Raw genomic sequence first — 22334 nt, forward strand, 5'->3', positions numbered from 1 at the left:
CAAAGAGTGTAGACTTTACGAAGATGGTCTATTCCCACTTGGTTCTGCGGTTCACCGTGTTCATACAATGCGTGAAGTTCACGTCCCCTCTTCAGTGTTAATAACTGCTCACATCATACTCTGATGCCGTAGAAAATTGCTTGAATAATATTAATAATATAAATATTAATATTTCAGACTTGCACCCGCCAGAAGCAACAGCAGAGTGACCGTTTAGCCTAACCAACCGGTTATTACTTTCAGCGGACTGCTTTGCAGCCTAGTCACACGAACGTGTTTGTGTAGTTTATTACACACTAATAGAATAAACTCCAGCCACACCAACACGTTTGTCAGATGTTGCTTTGTTCTAAAAAGCAAATACAGGAAATAGCATCGTAGAAATTGCGAGAAATATTATATTAATAAATAGTGAAAATATGGCATAATGGGGCAAAATGTTGACTGGCTGCATCAGAATTATTCTCAGTAATTTTTTATTATTTAAAGATTTTGGCTCGCTCACCTAGTTCCATTTTTATTAAATATATTAAATTTTTACTAAATAACTTTTGGGCTTTCTGCATGTTTTGCTAAAATTTAGCGTCCAAACTGACCAACTCGCAGGATGCATGGAGATAACTATCTTGGCAGGAAGCTCTTCGGTGACTCTAAGGCTGCTTGAAGCCTCTCAGGAGACAGAGACCGGAGACACCGCTGTCCATTCTGAGACAACGAGCAAAGGGAGCAAGTGCTAGAAGAATGGCTGCCAAATTTTACGATCTCGAAGCTAAACTCCTAACAGGAGAAGCGTTTAAATTCTCATCCTTACAGGGGAAAGTTGTCCTCATTGAGAATGTTGCGTCTCTCTGAGGTACGACTGTCAGGGATTACACTCAGATGAACGAGCTCCACGATCGTTACGCCGGTCAGGGGCTCGTTATCCTGGGAGTGCCCTGCAACCAGTTCGGCCATCAGGTGAGTCGATGACCGTCAGATTTCATGCCTGTCCTGCCAAGAACAACTGGGACACGAACAGTTTTTATTTTTATTACCTTTTGTATTTATTTTAAATATTTCACTTATTTCGAGACTTCTTTCTTCATTTCCTTTCGGCTTTTCCCTTCAGGAGTCGCCACAGCGAATCAATTTTGTGGCTAAAATATTTTAATGTAACGACGACTTATAACAAAGCTAATTAAATAAAAATAGTTTTGTTTCTACTTAAAACCTTCATAAGTTCAGCTCCAAGTCGAAGGACAGGTTTTCAGGGCTTATTTTTCTGTAGTTAAACATGTCACAAACAAAAAACGACGTTTTTCAAAGAACTAATCTTTAAATTAATATTAAAGATGAAGCTGGTCGCTGTAAATAAATGGTTTAAGCAATGAAAGCTATTCAGGAATGAGGAAACAATGATGCGGTTATTCATCGACCAAAAGGCATATTGCGATGTCTGACATTGTTCTTTCTTTTTAAGTTTTCGTTTGTTAGACTTCACTGGCTACTCGGTGACTTGTTAATAATAAATGCCCACGGAGCTGATGGGTGGAGGTCTGCAGATAGAGGCGGTTTACAGCAGCCTGGGCGGGTGGAACGGGTCTGATAACGACTTAAGAGCTCTACGTAAAAACAGCCGCAACCAGTTCCTGTCCCAACGTGAGAAAGTAACCACCTGCAGAATGTGATTATATCCTGTTAAGATAGTAAAGGAAGACAACTTTTCATGGATAATCAAGAGAAAACGTGATTTGTAGAAAAGCTAGAGCATGAAAAGGCATAATGAAGCATCAGTTTGTATGCAAAGGTTGGTGAAGCCTGAATGTCTACTTTGGACAAGATGTCAGATCGTAAGGCTCCCCTCAAAAAAAAAATCACAAACAAAGAATTAATTGGAATGTCAAATAGAAGCATGAAGCACACTTTTTCTTTTAAAATGATCCAAGCAGTTAATGTCATCTGTAAGTCAAACGACCCTAATTAAACTAATCAGATCAGAGAGTTGATCTATAAAATGATCTTTCTTTTTGATTTCCTGCAGGAGAACAGCAGGAATGATGAAATCCTGTTCTCTCTGAAGTACGTCCGTCCTGGAAATGGCTTTGAGCCAAAGTTCCAGCTCCTGGAGAAGGTGGATGTGAATGGGAAGGATGCCCACCCCCTGTTTGTGTTCCTCAGGGAGAGGCTCCCACTCCCCAGCGACGATCCATCTTCCCTAATGAACGACCCCAAGTGCATCATCTGGAGCCCGGTCTGCAGGAATGATCTGTCCTGGAACTTTGAGAAGTTCCTCATTGGGCCAGATGGGGTGCCGTTCAAGCGCTACAGCAGGAGGTTCCTCACCAGCGATATCGATGGAGACATCAAGGAGCTCCTTAAACAGGCAAACTGAATGGTCTTCAAAAATATTCCATCTAACTGCCACAACTTGCACCAGCTGAGCTCACCTTAACCATCGTGTTCCTTTCCAGACCACCCGTGCTCATGTGTACCTGATAGGAGGCTTTTTGGTTCATTTTACTGTATGAAGACATCCTCTGAAACCAAGCTTGTGAGGAGGGTATCTGATGAAATGTAAAAGGCTAAATGTGTTTAGCTTCATTGGGTCCATGTAAAGCACAGCTGTGGTTTGATCTATAAAGACCAATAAATCCTCTTTTCCAGCCATTGATTGTCTGCCTCTGTGATATCATAACCAGGTTGATTTCAACTCAAACACGATCTTTGAAGACCGACAATTCAGTTTTCAGTGGAACTGACAACATATTGAGGCCACATGCAAACGCCACATAGCCCTGCACAAAGGCCTTGCTTTTAATTGGTAAATTAAAGGATATTTACAATACTTCCCACTAAAGTTGAGCCAGCTTTGTTAACTGAGAGCTTTCATGAGTATTAGGGTGAATAGACAGTGTTTTTGTATATCTGGAGGAAGCTTATGACAGGGTGTCCAGAGAGGAACTGTGGTAATGGTTATGAGGAAGTCTGGAGTGGCAGAGAAGTATGTTAGAGCGGTGCAGGACATGTATGAGGGCAGTGGTGAGGTGTGCTGTAGGTGTGACAGAGGAGTTCAAGGTGGAGGTGGGACTGCATCAGGGATCAGCTACAGTAAGACAGTACATGTGTGTGAATGAGAGGGACCCAAGTAGAAGAGTGAGGTTACAGGGAGAAGAGATCAAGAAGGTGGAGGAAAGTGTGGAAAAGAGGTGAAGAAGCATGTACAGGCAAGATGAAACAGGTGGAGAAAAGTCAGGTGTTATGTGTGATAGAAGAGTTTCAGCTAAAATGAAAGGTGTACAAAACTGGTGAGATAAGTGATGTTGTTTGGTCTATAGACAGTGTCACTGAGGAAAAGACAGGAGACAGAGTTGAAGGTAGCAGAGATGAAGATGCTGAGGTTCTCTTTGGGAGTGACCAGGAGGGATATGATCAGGAATGAGTACATCAGAGGGACAGCACGTTAGAGGTTTTGGAGATAAAGTCAGAGAGGTCAGACTGAGATGGTTTGGACATGTCCAGTGGAAAGATAGTGAATATATTGGTAGAAGGATGCCGAGTTATGAACTGCCAGGCAGGAGGCCTAGAGGAAGACCAAAGAGGAGGTTAATGGATGTAGTGAAAGAGGACATGAAGGTAGTGTGACAAAAGAGGATGCAAAAGACAGGGTTAGATAGAGGTAACTGATTCACTGTGGCGACCCCTGAAGGGAAAAGCCGAAAGGAGAAGAAATTTGAATTATACCCAAAACAGCCACAGAGACTTCCAGTCTTTATTTTAATTTTGAATTCAAATATTTCTTTTAAAACCAAATACTGGCAATATCAGCAATAAGATATGAGGACAATGATTTATACAACTATATTCAATTGTGATTATTTACATCTCTTCAGTTACCATAAAGTTTGAAGTGCTTACATAATTCATGGAAAGCAGGATTTATTGAACTTGGCAGCTTAATTTTGTTTTGTCAGAGTTTCTAATAGCATTACAGATATGATGTAAAGCTTTTCCAAGTTGTTGTCTTTTATGATTACATTTTAGGTAGTTATGTCAAACATTTAAAAAAATGACCAAATGTGAAACAAGAGCTTTGAATCCCTTCTTATGACATGCTGTAGGCTACAAACTATCAGTAATGCCACAGACCCAGAAAACATCCGTTAACTGACACCTGGTTGCGCTAAAAGTTCCTCAGGAAGCAGAAGTGTATTCTATTTCAAAATCATTAACACTCTTACAACTCACTCTTTAAAATTATTTGTGTCTGAAGACTGGTATTGAAACAAAGGGGAATCTTAGGGACAATTATGTCACGTTTTTTGGAACATCTGAATTGTGACCACTGAATTAAAACTAGAGGATCAGATGCCTGCATTCAATGAGAATGCTGCTCAGGTTCTGTGGTCCTGACCCTATCTGACATCATGAACAAAGCACCACTTTTATACTAGTTTATTTCAATTTACTCAGTGTGCTTTGAAAATATCAAATAACATAGCAATTCAATACAGACCTGCAAGAATGTACAAGACTAACATGGACAAGCGACCGCAAATAATCTAGGGGTCAAATTGTAGCAATCAAAATATGATTTAAGACACATAAATATGAAATGTATGACAGACAAAGCCATACAATCCATGTTTAGATACACCAGAACAGGTATGTCATGAGTTAGAGAATTCCAAGTGCCTCCTTTTTAGGTTGAAGGAATCAAAAGGCCGCTTTTTGCATTGTGGTTACAAAAAAGGAAAATAACAAACTCCTCTCTGAGGGTCCAAGAGATAGTAGAGTCAAAACATAATTTAAAAACAACAATAACTGAACAGGGGAGTGGTTGAAAACATCTCGTGCCGTCATGACAGGATGCAGATAAGATGTGGTTCTGAACGTGACGCATACTCAGCAGGCCAGGAGCACAACCAGTCTGCAGCGGTGAAAAGCCACACTGAGAATCCACTCCAAACAGGATTCTGTCAGCAGGCACAGCAACATTTACTTTTACCTGCCAGTATCCTGCTGCATTCTAATAGTTGGTTAGTTTCATCATAATATCTTAGAAAACTTTGGTTGAAACATTTGCATTTGGCTTCTTTTTTTTTTTTGTGAATGTTGCTTTGAGCAACAGAAGCTTTGTTGTATTTAGGCATCAGAGGGCACGTCTAACATTCTGTTCATCCAGTGGGAATCTAGAATCCATTTACACCTGTCTTTGTTCCACACTAGTGAACTACCTTCAGGAATAAGTAGGAGGAAATATCTCGGGTCACTCTCCTGACAGCTGCTGGCTCCAGCTGGCTTGAGACAAAAATCAGATAAAACGAGGGAAGGTAGGGACCAATATGTTATGTGTGTGTGCATCCGAGCGTTCGTTTTTCAGTGCGTGTCCATTCCACATAGGGACTCCTCAATTTGTATCCATGTGGTCGTCAGGCCCTTCTGGGGCTCCTCCCAGCGAGGCAGAAGGCTGAGGTTTGGAGGGAGCGTCTTCGTCTCTGCGCTGATAAAACAGCACATAGGCCGCTTTAGTCTGGAAGGCAAGAGAAGGATTACTCTACACAAACGGGAATACTGGACACCAAGGACAGAAAGCCAAATAGCTCAGCTTCAGGAAAAAAAAAAAGGTAAAAACTCACCACAATCTGGTCCTCTGAGGCAGGAGATACGCTGCTGTCATCAAAATAATACCACTTTCCGTCCAATTTATTCTTGCCATAAGCTGTGTCTGTAAAGATAAGGGCAAGTAATATCACTAAAGACCATTGAGGATGTTTATCCAAAGACAGATTATCTTATCAGACAAGCTCACTATAAACTGATATGAAGAAACATTAATGAACAGTCCATACAGAACAAAGGCATGTGAGGGTCCTTTCCTGTGGTTAAGTGTTTTATTACAGTGTCCATGGAGACACAGTGGTTGTTCAACAGACCATCTGTTGACACATTGTGTGTGAATGTTTGATTTGGGTTGTTTGTCTCAGCACAAGAACAAAAGGGTTCATGTTAAAATAAGTTATTTATAGTACAAGTCTACTAGTCAGATAAGACATTAAGGCAAACGACAAAAAAAAAAAAAAGACTTACAGTGACCTCCTCCCATTCCTCCATAGTGGTTCGACACAGCGATAAGGTCATATATGTAGGGGCTGGCCTTGGGGTCACACACAAACTCAGACATGTTCAGATCCCTGAAAAAAGAAAGCATCCGTCAGAGGAGAAGAAATGAGCTCAAACTGACCTCCTAAATTCTCCAAAACTATTTAACGTAGAAAATATGTCATTTCACTACAGGATGAAATTAATCCTAAGCATGAGTCAGCATTTTTTTCAATGCATGACTGAGAAACATTTTCTCTGCTCGTTTCCATTTGCAGTGTCTCAATACAGTGCGCCTTGCGCTTTCACGCATCAACACTTGCGACTTCACCTCATCGCAAATTTTTGGTAGGCAGTCACGTGATACTGTATACTGTATACTATTGGCTGACGTCACCCGGAAGTGCGCTCCGTTCCGAGAGTCTCGGACTTTAGTGAGACACAAAAGTGCTTTAAAACAGTCGATAAGAGTATGGGAAAAGGTAATACAGATAGAAGGTGGTTTAATATCAGTATGGGGAGGGTTCATAAACGCTTAAATTACCATAAACAATAATAAATAGTTTGATGCTCTATCTTGGAATTCCTTAATCACGTATGGTTCCTGGAACGCATTAACTGTGAAGAACGAGGAAGCACTGTATAGGTGAAAATGTGGCACTAAGCGTGTAAAACGGGAAACAGCTAGGCCATGGAACTATGAGAAAACTTCTCCACTGTAAATGACAGAGGAACAATTGTACTGCACCAACTGAAAAACTGTTGCCTGGCGTTTAAAGACTCCTTTTAAAAACTGAATTTACACAACCAAACCCAGGTAAAGCTCATGATGACACAGGGATAATTCTTCTTTTGAATATCATACAAGCTCTCAAGCAACAATAGTCCACTTCTCATAATATTAAACAAAATATTTCCTTATTGCACAGGTCTTTGTCCACATATTCTGAACAATAACTTCCTCCTAGTGCTCCAATCAAACAGCAGTGTTTCTCAATTCTAATGACACAAAGAGCGAGTTGTTTCCTGTTTTGGTAAGTATTGTTTAAAAAAAGTCAGTAAAATTAGACAATAAGATATATATTTAAGATATTTCAGTTGTCTGGTAAAGTCACATGGTAATAGGACGATTTCTGTTTTCCTTCGTTTATTCGTCTTGAAGACGGTAATCATCTGGTAAAATCATAAACTGTCAACATTCACAACTTTTCATTTGTCCTGGACATCTGCAAAATCTGTAACACAAGTATCAGAATAAACTGATACACTCTGAACTCACTTAACTTTAATGCTAATAATCAGTACTGCCAGCATACCTAATGGGAAAGTCCACCACCGTGTCCAGTTTGTCCCTCCAACACCGGTTGTAGGAGAAACGCTTTAGATGAACCACCAGAATGCGAGGCAGCGACCACAAGTCAAACTTCTTTGTAGCTTGTTGATGTTTCTTACATGTAGGACAATACCTGCATAAAAAAATATATTTTCTATAACAACAATAGCACAAAAAAATAAATAGAGAATCTCATGCTGAATTCATTTCTAGCTGTGAACCCTTACCATGGGTCATGTTCTCCCAGCGTCTCCATGGTGGTGAAGAGCTCAATGCATTCTTTTAAAGCAACAGTGGCTTTCTTCTTTTGGGGCTGCAGCATACTCTCATGCTTCTCGTAAGCCTACAAACAGCATTTAAAGGAATGTTAACAACCTCTGCATATCATGTAACAGCATACTTTACAGTTCCAGCGGTATACCACAACAGAAATTTAAATGGTCATCATAGCACAAAATTTTGCTTAATATTTGTTTTAGCCTTAGTTCATTAATAATAAAACTAGCATACATATGTTGTTATTGAACATTCTACAGTTTCTTGATATTTACTGGTATTTGTTTCGACCCTCCCCACAGGATTACAATAGATTAATTTCTTGCATTTCTGAATATTTTAATAATTTTAATAATTGACACCCAACAAGATGAGAAAACTGGGATAAGTTTAAGAAAAATAACCTTTTCCACTTGAAAGCTGATCTTAAATAATTTTTGCTCAGCCTTCATATATGTTCTACAAGCTCCATGTCCAGTTATGATTATTTTTTTAAAGAACAGCCTGCAAAGAATTCAATAAATGGATGTTGCTCTGATAAACATATAGCAGGAACATAAGAGGGTCATTCTCACGAAATCTGGGTTTCAAAGATTTCAAGAGTGGAATTTTTAAAAATATCTGCATCAACAAATTTCTTTTTAAGGCATCAATAAAAAGTCTTAAGTATTTATGATTGTTAATTAAAAAATATTTTCTAACAATTTAAGACCTTTTTGAACATATTTTCTAAAACATGTCCTTAAAAATCTCATTACCACAACGGACTGAAAACATCAATACCATAAAGACAATTATTTTTCAAAATTTTAAAAGTTGATTTTTAACAGTCATGCACAACTACTTGAAATTATACTATAATAAAAAAAAAAGTAATTATATGTTTATATGATTTTGACCTTTTTCTCTCATTACCGCAACACCTTTTATAGACTACAACCTAATAGTTTTCATATTTTATTGACAAGTGACATATTTTCAAAATGATTTGGATAACTAAAGAAGTTACCATGTATATCGTGCACGTGTTTAAAAACAAGCTACTTTTTTTCATTCATTAAAATAATGCTAAATGCACACCTGTTGCTGTAATAATACATGCATTGTAATAGCTAAACTTCTCATTACCGAAACAGAAGTTCTCTCCACCGCAACTGGCCTTCAAGTGCTGAGGTAGGAGAGAAATGTGTTGTGGAGGATGAGGAAAATTAGCATTTTTAGCTCGCAACAGAGAAGCCATGATGACTAAATCTTACTTCATGCACAGAAATAGGCATTAATATCACCTATTTTCATTAAAAAAAATTTTAATACAAATGTTTTTTTAAATAAAGAAAAAATGCTGTTTCGGTAATGATAAGAACAACTGTCGTGTAAGCAGTCTGGCAGGAGAAAATCTAACTTTTTTTTTGTCTGCATGTATTCTCATAGTTTAGGGCTTTGAACAGTTCCGATCGGTTCGTTCCAACCCCAAGGAAGTGGAGGGCCCCAAGCCCCCATGAGGCAGGAGAGGGACGAGAAGGGACGTGCAGAAAGGACAGGAGAGACGAGGACGAAGAGACGGGAGAAGGGAGCAACAGGAGGGCCAACCCACCCCACACCCCACAGGCCAACCCAGAGCACCCCAGAGGAGACAGGTCCAGTCACCCCCAAATCCCCAGAGACCCCAGGAATTCAGCACCCCCAGGGCCCAAAAGGCGAGACAACAGATACAACAGCTGCCAGGGCGAGGCGCCAGGGCCAGGCAGGCCCCGGAGCTCCAGAGAGCAAACCCAGGCTTAAGATGGAGAGGGGACCCCTAGTGCATGCACACATCCATGGTGTCCCAGATCCATCACTGCACTATAAGGTGGCAGAGACAGAGGTCATGAGATCATGAGCGCAGACAGCATGTTCAGAAACATATCAGATATGTGAGAATGGAGGCATAAGCTGACAGACAAGAGAAAGCTATAGATTTATATTTAAAGATCTAATAAATGGAGACCATTTTTCTGTAAATGATGCCAGCAGATATTTTCTCAAGCGAAATGTGATTGATGAGGAGATTCAACCAATGGATGATGTTTATGGTTTTTTATCTTTCCAATTGACCACAATGGTTTTCTTGGCAATGGCAAGAGCTACAAGTGTGGGCTGTAACTGAGAGTGAGGTAAGGCCGTTTGTTAGATCGCCAATTAGGCAGATGTTTGGAGGTTGTGGAATCCTGCAGTCTAACACAGAGGATAGTTTCTGAGTAACTGATACCCAAAATTGATAAGACGGGTGAACATAGCCAAAGGGCATGAAAGTGTCGATTGTGTTTTGTGTGCATTGGGTGCATATGTCCGTTTTACAGATACCCATTTTAAATAATCTATGTTGTGTTATATGTGCTCTATGAAGTACTTTAAATTGAATTAGTTGTAAATTAGAGTTCTTTGTCATCTTAAATGTATAACCGCAAATCTCTGTCCAAGAGTCATAGTCTAATGATATGTTTAAATCTATTTCCCATTTTACGGTTGGTAGATGTATCGAGCCAGTTTTTGAGAGTGAACTATATATCTTTGAAAGATTTTTGGGACAACTTTGTAATGTATTTGGTGAATTCAGGTAGGTGTAAATCAGGTGGCGATGAGGATGGTTGAAGCTTTGGAATACTTTTCTATGATTGTCTTCTTTATTTGCAGATATTGGAGAAAATTTACATTTCTTATTTCAAATGTTTCGAATAGTTTTGTATACATCATTAGTCTATTATCTTGAAGAAGGTGATGGAGGTGGGTGATCACTTTCTTTGCCCATGTGCTAAAATAAAGAGGTTTTTTTATTGTTAAAAGTCTGGGTTGTGCCAAATTGGGGCGAGTACACCAGGGTGTAACTGAGATCCTGTAAAATCTAGAGCTTTCCACCAAGTAGACAAGGTGGAGGCAATCAAAGGATTCTTGAAGCAAGGATGTTGTTTAAGGGTTGTGGTTATAAAAGGAAGATCAGAGAGATTGATGTGATTACAGTCTCTCTGTTCTAGCTCCAGCCAAGAGTTATAGTCCTCGTGTGGATGGATCCACTTGATCAGATACTGTAGTTGGTTCGCTAAGTGGTACTACATAAAGTTGGGCCCCTCCAAACCACCTTCAGATTTTTTTTCTGGAGCGTTGTCAGGCTAATTTTAGCTGTGTTGTTTTTTGAATAGAATTTACCAATGGCAGAATCTAATGATTGGAACCACTTTGATGTCAGTTTAAATGGGATCATCAAAAAAAGGTAGTTGATTTGAGGTAATATTTTCATTTTAACAGTAGCTATTCTTCCCAGAAGGGAGATGGGGACGCTGTTCCAACTTCTTAGATCACCAGAGACTTTTTCTAAAAGTGGGGTGAAGTTCAAGTGGACTAGATCAGAGAGTTTATTAGAAACATTTAAACCCACATATCTAATATTACCCATGGGAAAAGAATAAAGTGAGTTGTGGACTGCAGGATTCCACGAGTTCTCTGTTAATGGAAGTATGATTGACTTTGACCAGGTAATGGAATAATCTGAAAGACCAGAGAAGGTTGTAATTAGTGTACATACTTCCTTCACTGATGTATTTGGATTTTCTAGATAAAGTAAAATGTCATCCGCATACAAGTTAATTTTGTTTTCCCACCCCCTGAGAGGAGATACCTTTAATATTCAGGTTTTGACGTTTTGCTACTGCCTGTGGTTCAATATATATCGCGAACAATAGGGGAGATAGAGGGCATCCCTGTCTGGTTCCTCTTTCTGAAGTGAAATTTGGTGAAATTATCCCATTAGTGGTGACTGTGGCCTTAGGTGAGTTATATAAGGTTGATACCCACTGGATAAACGACTCACCAAAGCCAAATTTATGAAGCAATGGGAAAAGAAAAGTCCAATTAACTTTGTCAAGGGCTTTTTCAGCGTCAAGTGATATAACAATTGCTTTCCTGTTGTTGCGCTGTGTCAGCTAATCAGATTGAGTCGTCTTCTAACATTGTTGGTAGCGTGTCGACCCTTAATAAACCCTGTTTGATCATTGTGATCTAAAGCACTTGCCTCCAATCTGGAGGCAAGTGCTTTAGATATTATTTTAATGTCGGTGTTGATTAGTGAAAGAGGTCGATAGCTAGAAGGATGAGTGGGATCTTTATTTGGTTTTAATAACAATTTTATTGCGTCTGTATTCATGTGACCACTTATATAACCATTATTTTTAATTGCTATTACTACTCTGAAGAAGAGAGGGGCTAACACTGACCAGAAATGTTTGAGGAATTCAGCAGGGAAACCATCTGGACCAGGTGCCTTGCCTGCTGGCATACTGTCTAGCGTCCTCCAATTCATTGATGGTCAGTGGAGCGTCTACGATGTCTCGGTCTTCAGATTTTAGTTTGGGTAGGTTTAGGTTGGCGAGGAAATTGTGGATATCTTGTTTGTTTGGTTTTACAGAAGTTGAATATAAGTTATGGTAATATCTATAGAAGACGTCATTAATTTCTAGAGGTGATTGTGAATACTCACCAGAGGGATCCTGGATTGTTGTTATTAAAGATTTTTCTCTGTTACATTGGAGTTGGTTCGCAAGAAATTTGCTTGATTTATTGTTATGCTCAAAATTGTTATATCTCAGTTGATGTAAGAATTCTGTTTTCTTTGACAGGATGTTGTTAGATTTAGTTTTGCATCCTCAGACGTTTGAGTTTTTCTTACATTTCTGTTAACATTTGTTGTTCCTGGGTTTTTTTTTGAATGAGGAGTATGATATTATTTTACCCCTGATTACAGCCTTCCCAGTTTCCCAAAGTAAGGAAGAAATCAGGGAATTCATTAAATTTTAAAGTTCTGCCCATTCTTGCCTTCAGCTAAATGAGAGAAGATTGGAAAAAAGCTGGATCATCGTTATCGGGTGCATATAAATTACTGATTGTGTATACTTTATCAAAGATTGTTGCCTGAATAATAATGCATCTACCCTCAGGGTCCGTAACTGTACTGTTTAAAGTGAAAGGAACTCTCTTATGGATTAGAACAGAGACTCTTCTTTGCCTGTTATAACAACATGAAAAGATATTATAGTTTGGATAAGTAAGACATTTTTCTTCAGATTGTTGTAAATGTGTTTCTTGTAGGTGGAAAATATCTGCTTTTAGTTTGGAGATATAGTCCATAATTTTCTTTTTGTCTGTGAGCGCATGCCATGTACATTGCAGGAAACTAAATTTAAATTAGACATAAGAATATATGTTCCGTCTTCAGATTAAAGATGATGTAACATAATTTCATTGTGTGTCTGGGCCTATGCCCATCATGATGTTGAGGTGTCAGGTGTTGGATCCAAGATATGTGTATGTTGCAGATATATACAGCATACTGAAATGTATATATACATTGAAACAAAGAGTTAGGATGAGTATAAAGACAAATAAAAGGAGACGGGGGTGCCTAGATGTAGGAGAATTTTTTGGGAAGTGTAACATATATATTTATATGTATCATAATTATTATTATGAATCCATTAACATATCCGAGCCGTTCATGAATACTTATCTGACCCATCAGAAAAGCTAGGGGGTGGTGGAGGGCTCACGGAAGAGCTGGCCATCGATATAAAGTTTATCCACGGCCAGAGCCATCCGTTTACCCTTCTGTCTGTGCTCCTTCATGATGGGATAGAGCACTTTTCGCCTCTCATTAATCTCTTTGGGGAACTGGTCGTTCATCCCATACGTCGTGCCCCTCAGCTCCCGACCTTTGCTTTTAACAAACACTTTCTGTTGAAAGTGCTCCAATTTTGCGATGATGGGCCAGTGACGGTCTCCTCTCCGGGGTCCGAGCCGATGGAGGCGGTGGAACGTGATGGTTTTCACAGTCTCCTTCGGGATTTTGAGGGCGGACTTCAAGAAGTTTTTAACTTTGGATTCCGGGTTGTCCTGTGTGGACTCTGGGATGCCCGAAAAGATGACATTGTCTCGCATGCTCCTCATCTGGATGTAAAGGACGGTCTCTTTCAGGGACTAATTCTCTTTTTGTGATATACTTACCTCAGAGGACACAGTCATCAGCGCAGAGCGAAGCTCGGAGTTGTCCCGCTGCAGGTCGCCGATCTGCTGGTGGGTGGACTCCAGGCTGGCTCTGAGTTCTTTTATTTCCTCATGGAGGATCCCGAGGACGTCGAGCTTTTTGTTTATGGACTCCAGAACGCTGAGCTGGATGCCCGAGGTGTCCAGGTCCTGGGTGTCAGTGGAGGAGTCTTTCTTTTTCCTCTTGTTAGGATTCTCCCAGGAGGTAGCGACGCTAGGGCTTTCCATGGTGCACCGGTAAAAATACTCGTCTACAAACTTCTCCAAGTCCTCCACTGTGAGTATAATTCTACGTACAGATAGCAACTTACATTTTAATCTTACTAACTGAAAGCTGAAGATCACTATATAAACCGGCTGTTTTTGAATAAAGTTATTCTAGCAGCTGGGGGCCGCCATGCTGGGTCTCACTTCCACGTGACGTCGTTCAGTGTGTCATCAGTCCCCTCCTCTATCAACCTGAGTGGGAAAACCTAACTTCTAACTTGAGAGTAAAAACGTTCTTTTCACCTGGTAGCCATCTTGAAAGCACTGCCCTATGTGTTGCTTTATAAAAAATATAATTTTATTTAACGTTCTCTTGACATGTGTAAACAGTCCTTCAAATATGTTGTGGAGGATGAGAATGTGGATCACGGACACTTAATTTCTCCTCTATGTCTTCAACATTATTAAATATGAATTATTTAATTTGTTTTTCAGTCACTTTAAAATCATCTACTACAGCATCCATGAATTTTTTTCGGCTTCTTTGCATTTTAAATTGTGAAAATAACAACATAAAGTACATTCAAACAGACCTGGATGCGTTGCGGTAATGAGACTTTTGGCAGAAAAAACAATAAAATATAAATATAAATAATTATTATCATGAAATCAGTTGTTGTTCCAGGTACAGGTCATTATGAGCTTTATTATTATATTTTGTTCAGTGACTAACTTGCATGTTTTATAACTGAAATTGTGGCTGCCATGGTGATTCACTAATTTCATGAGAATGACCCAAGAGTTCAATGGGTAACAGTTTGATTTCTAAACAGAGATTCAGAAATTGTTTAAGATCCTTTTCCTCTTTCCATTTATTGAATTCATTTTAAGAGGAAGTCTTTGAGTTGCACTCAAACGGTAAGAAAGCCTCTACTTAAAATTGCTTAAAATAATAATCAAATTTATTCTACTATAAATAATAATGGCTTTGTATACTTTATTTCTGAGTGTTGAATAAAAACACATCCTGTTGGATTCCCAATTGGCTAAATATCATTGTACTGACCTCTGCTTCCTGTTCATCATAACACAGCTTCTTTGACTCTGTGTCCCAGTCGATCGCCACCGTGGAATGTGCTGCAAAGAGGGAATAAGAAGGATATTTATCAACACTAAGTGACCTTGATAACAAAAACCACCCCTGCAAACTGACGCTTACGGTTCAGTTGGAGGACATTTCCATCACAAGGCAGCGGGCTGATGTTGGCAGTTCCATAGGAGTTGACTATGCTGAAGGTGAAGAGCTTGGATGGTGTAGAACACAGCTTGTCTCCTTTACACCCAATTTCCAGGTCATAGGTGTCCTCGTCCTCTTCAGAGTGACCGTTTTCTGGCTCTGGACTCACCTGGTGGTCCATTGCCTCTTCCTCACCTGAATAGATGCAAATCATTTTTGAGAATTTTTTTCTGGATGGCTGCATTAAAGTGTGCTTGGTTTAACACGAGGATACGAATATTCTGACTGTAAACAACTCTTTGATGAGCATTTCCTTCAAATTTACTTAAATAGGTAGAGGTGGTGTTGGTTTCTAACCATCATAGAGTCCGTTGGTTTCATTGCAGGTCCCCGAGTGGTTGCTGCCATTACTGGAGCTGGCGCTGGCGCTGCAGGAGGCACCGTCCGACAGTGGGCTGCAACAGCCACCTAGACTGGCATTGAAACTAGACGACGAGGAACAATCAGTAGTGTGGCTGCAGCTGGCAGAGGTCGCTGAGGCTGAGGCCCGGCTTTCACTATTAGGGCTTTGGGAGTGTTTGACATAACGTCTGTAACAGGAAACAGGACATTAGTGCAATGGCAAATGCGGATTTAAAATTTTACAGCTAACACTTAATATGATTCCACCTCAACTGTTCATGAGATTCCTGCAGGAACAATAAATTCCCTCCCTTCATTTCTTAAATAAATTCCTGCATGGACATGATCCTTCCTTGTTGTTCACGCAGCTCTTACCCAATCCTTTCTATGACTTTGTCATACAGAGTGTCTGCCATGAGGTGGTGTTTGGGCACGGTGATGAGTAAAGGCTGTCCAAACAGCATGGTGCTCGTCGAGCTTCCAGCATGCTTGGAGTGGCGCTGTCTGAAATACACAGGAAGGCTCATTCTCTCGCTATCCTCTTCCTGTACCTCATATCTGCAAAGAACAAGTAGAAAAAAAATGCACCTATTACAATATCCTGAGATGAAATGTCAAATAGTAATTAACTTAACAGAAATACATACACAAAAATGTCATCTTTTTCCATGATTTGGTTGAGGCCATCATCCCGTTTATAAATCTTATGGAACCTATGATTGTAAACGTCAGCCACCACCATCTAGAAAGACAAAATGCAAAGTTAGTATATATGTATACCATTTCAAAGATAATGTGCAGCCGAAAGCTTGAAAATACTCTGCTGTGACTGCACAAAAGGATCAAGTTCTAACGTTTTCAGGAGGGAATCCACAGAGTTTGGACAAGGCGCTGCACAGGTCTGCAACTGTACCTAGTTTGGGGACCACCACTCGATACTGCAACACAAGAGAGAAGAGGGTCAGCAAACCTCTTAACTGAACTGCTCAAGCTTTACAAGAGTCATTGAGAACCTTTTCTATTAGAGCTTGATATGCAAACATGGGCATTTGATTTAATGTAACATCAATTATATCTTGGTCAGAAAAACCCTCTTATTTTTCTCTCACCTGTGTGGGTCTTGACTGAGGGTCTGATCGCACAAGAAATACCTCCATTGTACGGTCCTTCTTCATGGGGAGTGGTAGTGTGAGGTAGCAGAATGGGTCAAAGGTTACAGACACCTTGGAACACTCTGGGCATACCAAAGTGGATTTAAAGAGGCCATGGAAAATATCAACTATTACAGAGTCATTACGCAAACGGTGGTTTGTCCAGGCTTCCTTGGCAACAATCTGCAATCAGATGAAAAAGTTTATTGGACACCACCTGAAACCCTCAGAAAAACATTTCATACTTGCAATTATAAAAATATGTCTTTTAACAGCTTTTACTCTTCCGGTGCTTGTAGCTTGGCAGTTAGCTAGTTAAAGGAAACCTTGCAAAAACGTGCAGCTGAAAAACAGACGTGCAATTTTTCTGTATGTATGTTGTACCTCATCTGGACGGCCCTCTGCATCCCTTAATGCCAGATAAGGTTTCTTCTTGACACGGTTTAGATCTTCGTGGAGCCCGTCCAGCAAGAAGGCCAATAGCTCTTGAGAATCCTGCTGCTGATAGCCTGAAAACTGTGGAGCAAACCGTCCAACCTGGGTCTAGAAACACAAATGTAGATTTTACAAACTTTGTCTGTAGCTGTAACCTCTGCTATATCCATGTCGGCTCAAGACATAACTCACTTTGAAGGTGCGTGGAGCCACATAGCTGCTGTGACTCAGCCACATCTGCTTTACAAGATCAGCATATGCCTCAGCAATCTCGCCCCTCATTCCCAAAGGATTCTCCCGGTTAATTTCTGCCTCATACTGGTCATTAAGGAAGTACTCTGTGAGTGGTGATGCATTGCTCAGACACTACAAAGAAAGAAATTTTAAATAGATGTGAGTGAGCCTAATAGTCCAATATGGTGAATAACTTTTGAGTGAAAGTTGGAAACCTGTTTTCATGTTTCTTTTTTACCTGGAGGGCTGAATTCATGAAGCATGTGTTGCCCAAATTACTGAGACCACATAGGCCAGGTTGTGACTGCGACTCTCTGTAGTTGTAGCTGGAGCTATATGAATTGTAGCCCCCCAATCTGTAGGAAAGAGCAAAGCTGTTAGTGGGAACCAAATGCTTTACGTTACAAGTTTTTTATGATTATTCCTATAGTATGTTGGTAAAATATACAGACTTAGAAAACACTACCAGAAGAAAACATTTGAGTTATATGTACCTGTATCAAATTCTCAACAATAACTGTTTTCTCAATATTGCAAGGACAATTTTGTTGTTACTTAAACGGGAATATTCAATGCTACAAAAAAAAGAAAAGAAAAAAACAATACCTGCAAAACTCCTTATGGCAAGAGTTCAGATCTATTTATGCAACGTGTCAAACATTTGTTCTTCTTTTGACTTAACTGGGTCTGAGATATGTAAATTTACCAACATTTTTTATTTTATACCTGATATCAAATTTGTGACTAAAATATTCATACACAATCTCTGATTCAACAGAAAATAATTCACGACACCAATAAGACTTCTTTGCTTGTTTTTAGTTTGTTAGACCCAAGGTCTTATGATGATCTGTAGGGACTCGACCTTTAGACTGATATTATACAATACGGCTGCATGAGAAACATCAGAAGTGAAACCTATTTTTTCCTGCTAGATTTACCTCCAGTAAGTCTTTGGAGATAAAATAACCAGAAATTAAATGAGCTGATGAACTCACTAGTAGATTGAAGAATATTTAATTCTAGTTAGGTTTGCCTTGCTCAAGGGCATCTCTGTAGTGCCTTGGAGGTGAACTGGACCCTTTTCAGCTACAAGCCATCACAGGTCTTGAACCGGCAACTCTCCAGTCCCTAGAGGACTGAGCTGCTAAATCTACTAAATCGAAAAAATGTAAATAACATTATGTTCCCAGATGAGGTAATGGATGCTACTCAGTGCAAGGAGGTGACAGGGGGATAAGTCTAACAATTCTTGCCTGTTGCCTGAGCTGGTGCTGTTGTTAAGTGTGTAGCCAGGGCTACAGCTGCTGTCACCATTGGTTACTGTTGAGGAGATACTGGCTGCTGTGTTGGAGGAAAGTTTTGGGGAGGTAGTGAAATTCCTGGATGGGGTCGTACTGGATCTGTTGAGCAAGAGAAAATCAGTTTTGCAGAATCATGTTTGTAAAAATAACTTCTGTATGAATAAGTTTAATATCAACTCAACTCCTTTCCTTTAATAACTAAAAGAAATGGTATATAAACTTACTTGGGATGGGAGGCTTGTCTGGGCCACGAGCCATCCTCGTTCTTCCATTCAATCACAAGCACCTGTGGGAAAACAGTGTGGATGAGAGTCAAGCTGGCATGACCTAGAGCTCTCACAACTCAACCTTGAAATTAATACCAGAGTGTGCAAAGTGCTGACAAATTGTAGCAGCTGCAGATTTCTCTATTAAGACCACTTAATCTGACGCACAGGAAGCATGCCGTTGACCTTCGGTTCATAGCTTTAGGACAATAGCTGCTGTGATACCATTAACGTTTATTTTGACTCTTTGACATGGCAACTTCAAACAAGGAAATACACCATTACTAATATGGTAGTGTAAAGCACATTAGCTTCAACAGCATAACACTTCATTCTAACTCAATACAATGGCTTTGAATCTTTAAATTTTGAAAGACCACTTTTTGATAAAGAACATTAAAATGCAGACCAATCCCAATTTGTATAAAAAGAACTGCCTATTTGAAATTCCTTACAGGAAACTTCAAATACAGCGCCATCACAAACCAATATTTCTACCTCATTACCATTATTATTAGTTTTGTAATAGCAGGACTAATGTACTGCATTAGATTCTTAGGTGATCATGTTATTTGTACTGTGCCTGAAGATGAATTATGCATGCACAATGAGAGGCAGTACGTTTCTGCGGTGTGATGTTCTGATAGAGCCTATCGGAGATCTGAATTTTATTTTGAAAAAACACTCTACGCTACCTGCCCCTGGAAGAGACCAGCATCCTGTACAGTGCTGTCTGGCTTGTTCAGCTGTTCGTAGGTGTTGCTCATGTATTTGTTCCAAAGCCGTGTCTCTTTTTCTGATGGAATATTGAATAGTGTCCTCATTTCCTTCTCTATAGTATCTGGAAAAAAGGAGATTAGTATGACTTCTGAAATCAATTCTGAACCAATTGAAATGTATTCAATTACCAAAAAGTCTAGACATTTTGAGTGCAGATGTCATCTCTCCAATACCTTTCAATGCATAACTGAATGCACAGCTCTCTCACCTATAGTATCAGCTTTACTGAAATGACGTGTGACCAGTTTGTTCATGTTGTCATTCTCACACAAGTTCAGCTCCAGCAAATAGACCTCCACTTTACAGTTCTTGACAAACATGCCATGTTCAACAACCTGGTGAAGAGGGATAACATTTAGGAGCTGAGTGTATAATTATAAGAATCAATGATCAAAGTAAAAAGCATGTTGAACAGCATTACCTTCCTGACAATGGGTCTCTGGCTGTTGAGGCAACCATACCAGCTGACAAGCTTATGCCAGGCCTCGGTTGGTACGAGGACATAGTCCAGCTCATCTATAAGGTGCTCTTTTAGGGCCTGCGTCTCCTGGTCTTTAGGGGAAGAAAAACAACATTATGACCAATGTTGGAAAGGTCTTCTGATCTCAGTCCGTCCAAAACAAAAAGTATTATATAAACACCAAGCTGATATTTCTTAGAAGATGATGCTTAACCTGAGAATAGGCCAGAGTTATCTATTGGTCCTGGATAGAGGCTTCGTTCTCCAACATTGTACATGTCCCAGCTGTCAAATCCCACATACTTCTTCCACTGTTTGAACCACCGGCTGTCTATAAGATACCTAAAATAGTTGTGGAAAGGTTGGAAAAAAACAAAATATATACCAATTAAAAAACAGGTCACCACTTAAGAGAAACTTGGTCATCTCTCCTGAATTTCTTACACTTTCATTTCATGGTGTATTTTTTGGTCACCCAAAAAAGTTCATTTCATTGAGCAAAGACAGAAACGAGTCAAGGGATCAAAGGAAGTGATCTGATGGGGTTATCAAGACAGTATTCGGACTCAACAGAAAATTATGAAACAGTAAACTACCTCATGGAATGCAGAATCCCAAGGAAGAACATTGATAAATGTGCTTCTTATCAAGCATTCATATAAAAACATTGTGGCTTATGGAACTCTGCTGTGCAACAACTACCAAAATTAATGCGACTGCTTCATGGATGGTGGTCTTTGCCCTTTAACCTGAAGTTAGCTTCCCAAAACTAAATGTTTTGTTTATCAAAAATCATACGTCTCAGTTTGAAAACTGAATCATGGTAGATCATTTCTAACTACATTATATAGAATTACCATCCATATAGATACTACCTGCAAAATTTCAACAACTAAATTAACGGGTTTAATATGACATGTTTTATCCATAGTGAAAATTTCTACGAAAAAAGAAGAGAAAGAAGTTAAAACAAATTTAATTTTCTGTAACCTTTTGCTGCTGAAGTACTGGCTGCTAAATGCAACCATTAGCATCATGTAGGTGGTGTTAGTGCCCTGAAACAAGATTAGTTACTAACGTAGGTAGGGGCCAGTTAGGAAACCTGTCGAGCCACCTCAATTTGCAAGTCACCACAAGCAGGTCCACAACTCCACAAAATCGCTTGACGTTAAATCCTCTCAGCTGAAAACGGACCGATTTCCAAATCACTCAAGTTGCTTAACAACAAATCAGTTTGACTTAGGAGATTCAACTATCTGAATCCAGGGCCTGCATCACTCTACCCAGCCGACTAGCCTCCTGAACAGCTAACGTCAGTTAACTTGTCACAAGCTGGCGTGAATGTCATTTACCACACAAATATGCCATCAAAGCAAGTTCCACGGGCCGGTTTCGACCAACACGAGTGACAGTTAATAGAAATGTATCACTTTTAATACAAAAACTCTTTATTAGGACAGGCTATCAACTAGCGTGCTAACATTAGCTGGTCAAAATATAGGTAGCATGGCAGCTTTCGAATACACTTGCTTCTACTGGTGTCGTTAGCTTGCTTACTTTAGCATGTTAGCGCTTCTAGCAAGCTAACGTTAGCTAGCTCGCTTTCAGGGAGACTGAATCACTCTGTTAATGTTTGCCGCTGTCGATTCTTACCATTCGTCTCCCTTTCTTAGGGTTGTTTTCAATAGAGAACCAATAGATTGTTTCTGACTTTCAGTTGAGGGGGTTGGCATTTGAGCGGCTACCGGTTCCGAGTCTGTGTCTGCCGCGCCACCCGACTCAGGTCCCCCTCCCTCGGCCATCATGCAGCGAATGTGCCGGTACCGTGAACGAGCGGATGAAAGACACGCGCTCGAGCACTCGGATTTAAAAGGGCTGCTGGAACAGCCCAGATCAGTCTGTCACCACCACAGCCACTCACTCCTGTCAGCGATCAGTGTTCTAAAACAGTAGTGTACTAAGACAACTGCCAAATGACGTGTATTTCAAACATTGTTGTTTTATCCGTGACATCAATGAACTTCAGACCAGGCTTCAACTTGGACAAATGTGGCAGCTAACAAATTAGCACAATCATAAAGATTTGGGGTGCAATGAAATAA

The 22334-nt window shown here is 39.8% G+C and overlaps 2 protein-coding genes across 2 annotated transcripts; one reads left to right on the forward strand and one right to left on the reverse strand.

The window, feature by feature from the left end:
- The first annotated feature begins 687 nt into the window (after positions 1-687).
- Positions 688-2665, forward strand: LOC137594837 (glutathione peroxidase 1-like). The gene is made up of 2 exons (XM_068314398.1): positions 688-957; positions 2021-2665. The coding sequence occupies exons 1-2, from the start codon at positions 742-744 to the stop codon at positions 2369-2371; spliced, it is 567 nt and encodes a 188-aa protein (XP_068170499.1). The 5' UTR covers positions 688-741; the 3' UTR covers positions 2372-2665.
- A 1069-nt stretch (positions 2666-3734) lies between these two features.
- usp4 (ubiquitin specific peptidase 4 (proto-oncogene)) lies at positions 3735-22047 on the reverse strand. The gene is made up of 22 exons (XM_068314389.1): positions 21886-22047; positions 20447-20574; positions 20194-20324; positions 19981-20107; positions 19688-19833; positions 18951-19012; positions 18679-18825; positions 17661-17778; positions 17381-17554; positions 17138-17296; positions 16712-16936; positions 16457-16540; positions 16250-16344; positions 15978-16160; positions 15558-15790; positions 15183-15395; positions 15030-15100; positions 7639-7754; positions 7395-7544; positions 6067-6170; positions 5616-5704; positions 3735-5509 (listed from the first exon to the last, which is right to left on the reverse strand). Exons 1-22 carry the CDS (start codon positions 22035-22037, stop codon positions 5387-5389), a joined length of 3030 nt encoding a protein of 1009 aa, XP_068170490.1. The 5' UTR covers positions 22038-22047; the 3' UTR covers positions 3735-5386.
- Between the last annotated feature and the right edge of the window lie 287 nt (positions 22048-22334).

The sequence above is a fragment of the Antennarius striatus genome, chromosome 5 (genome assembly GCF_040054535.1).
Source record: "Antennarius striatus isolate MH-2024 chromosome 5, ASM4005453v1, whole genome shotgun sequence".
Taxonomy (NCBI): domain Eukaryota; kingdom Metazoa; phylum Chordata; class Actinopteri; order Lophiiformes; family Antennariidae; genus Antennarius; species Antennarius striatus.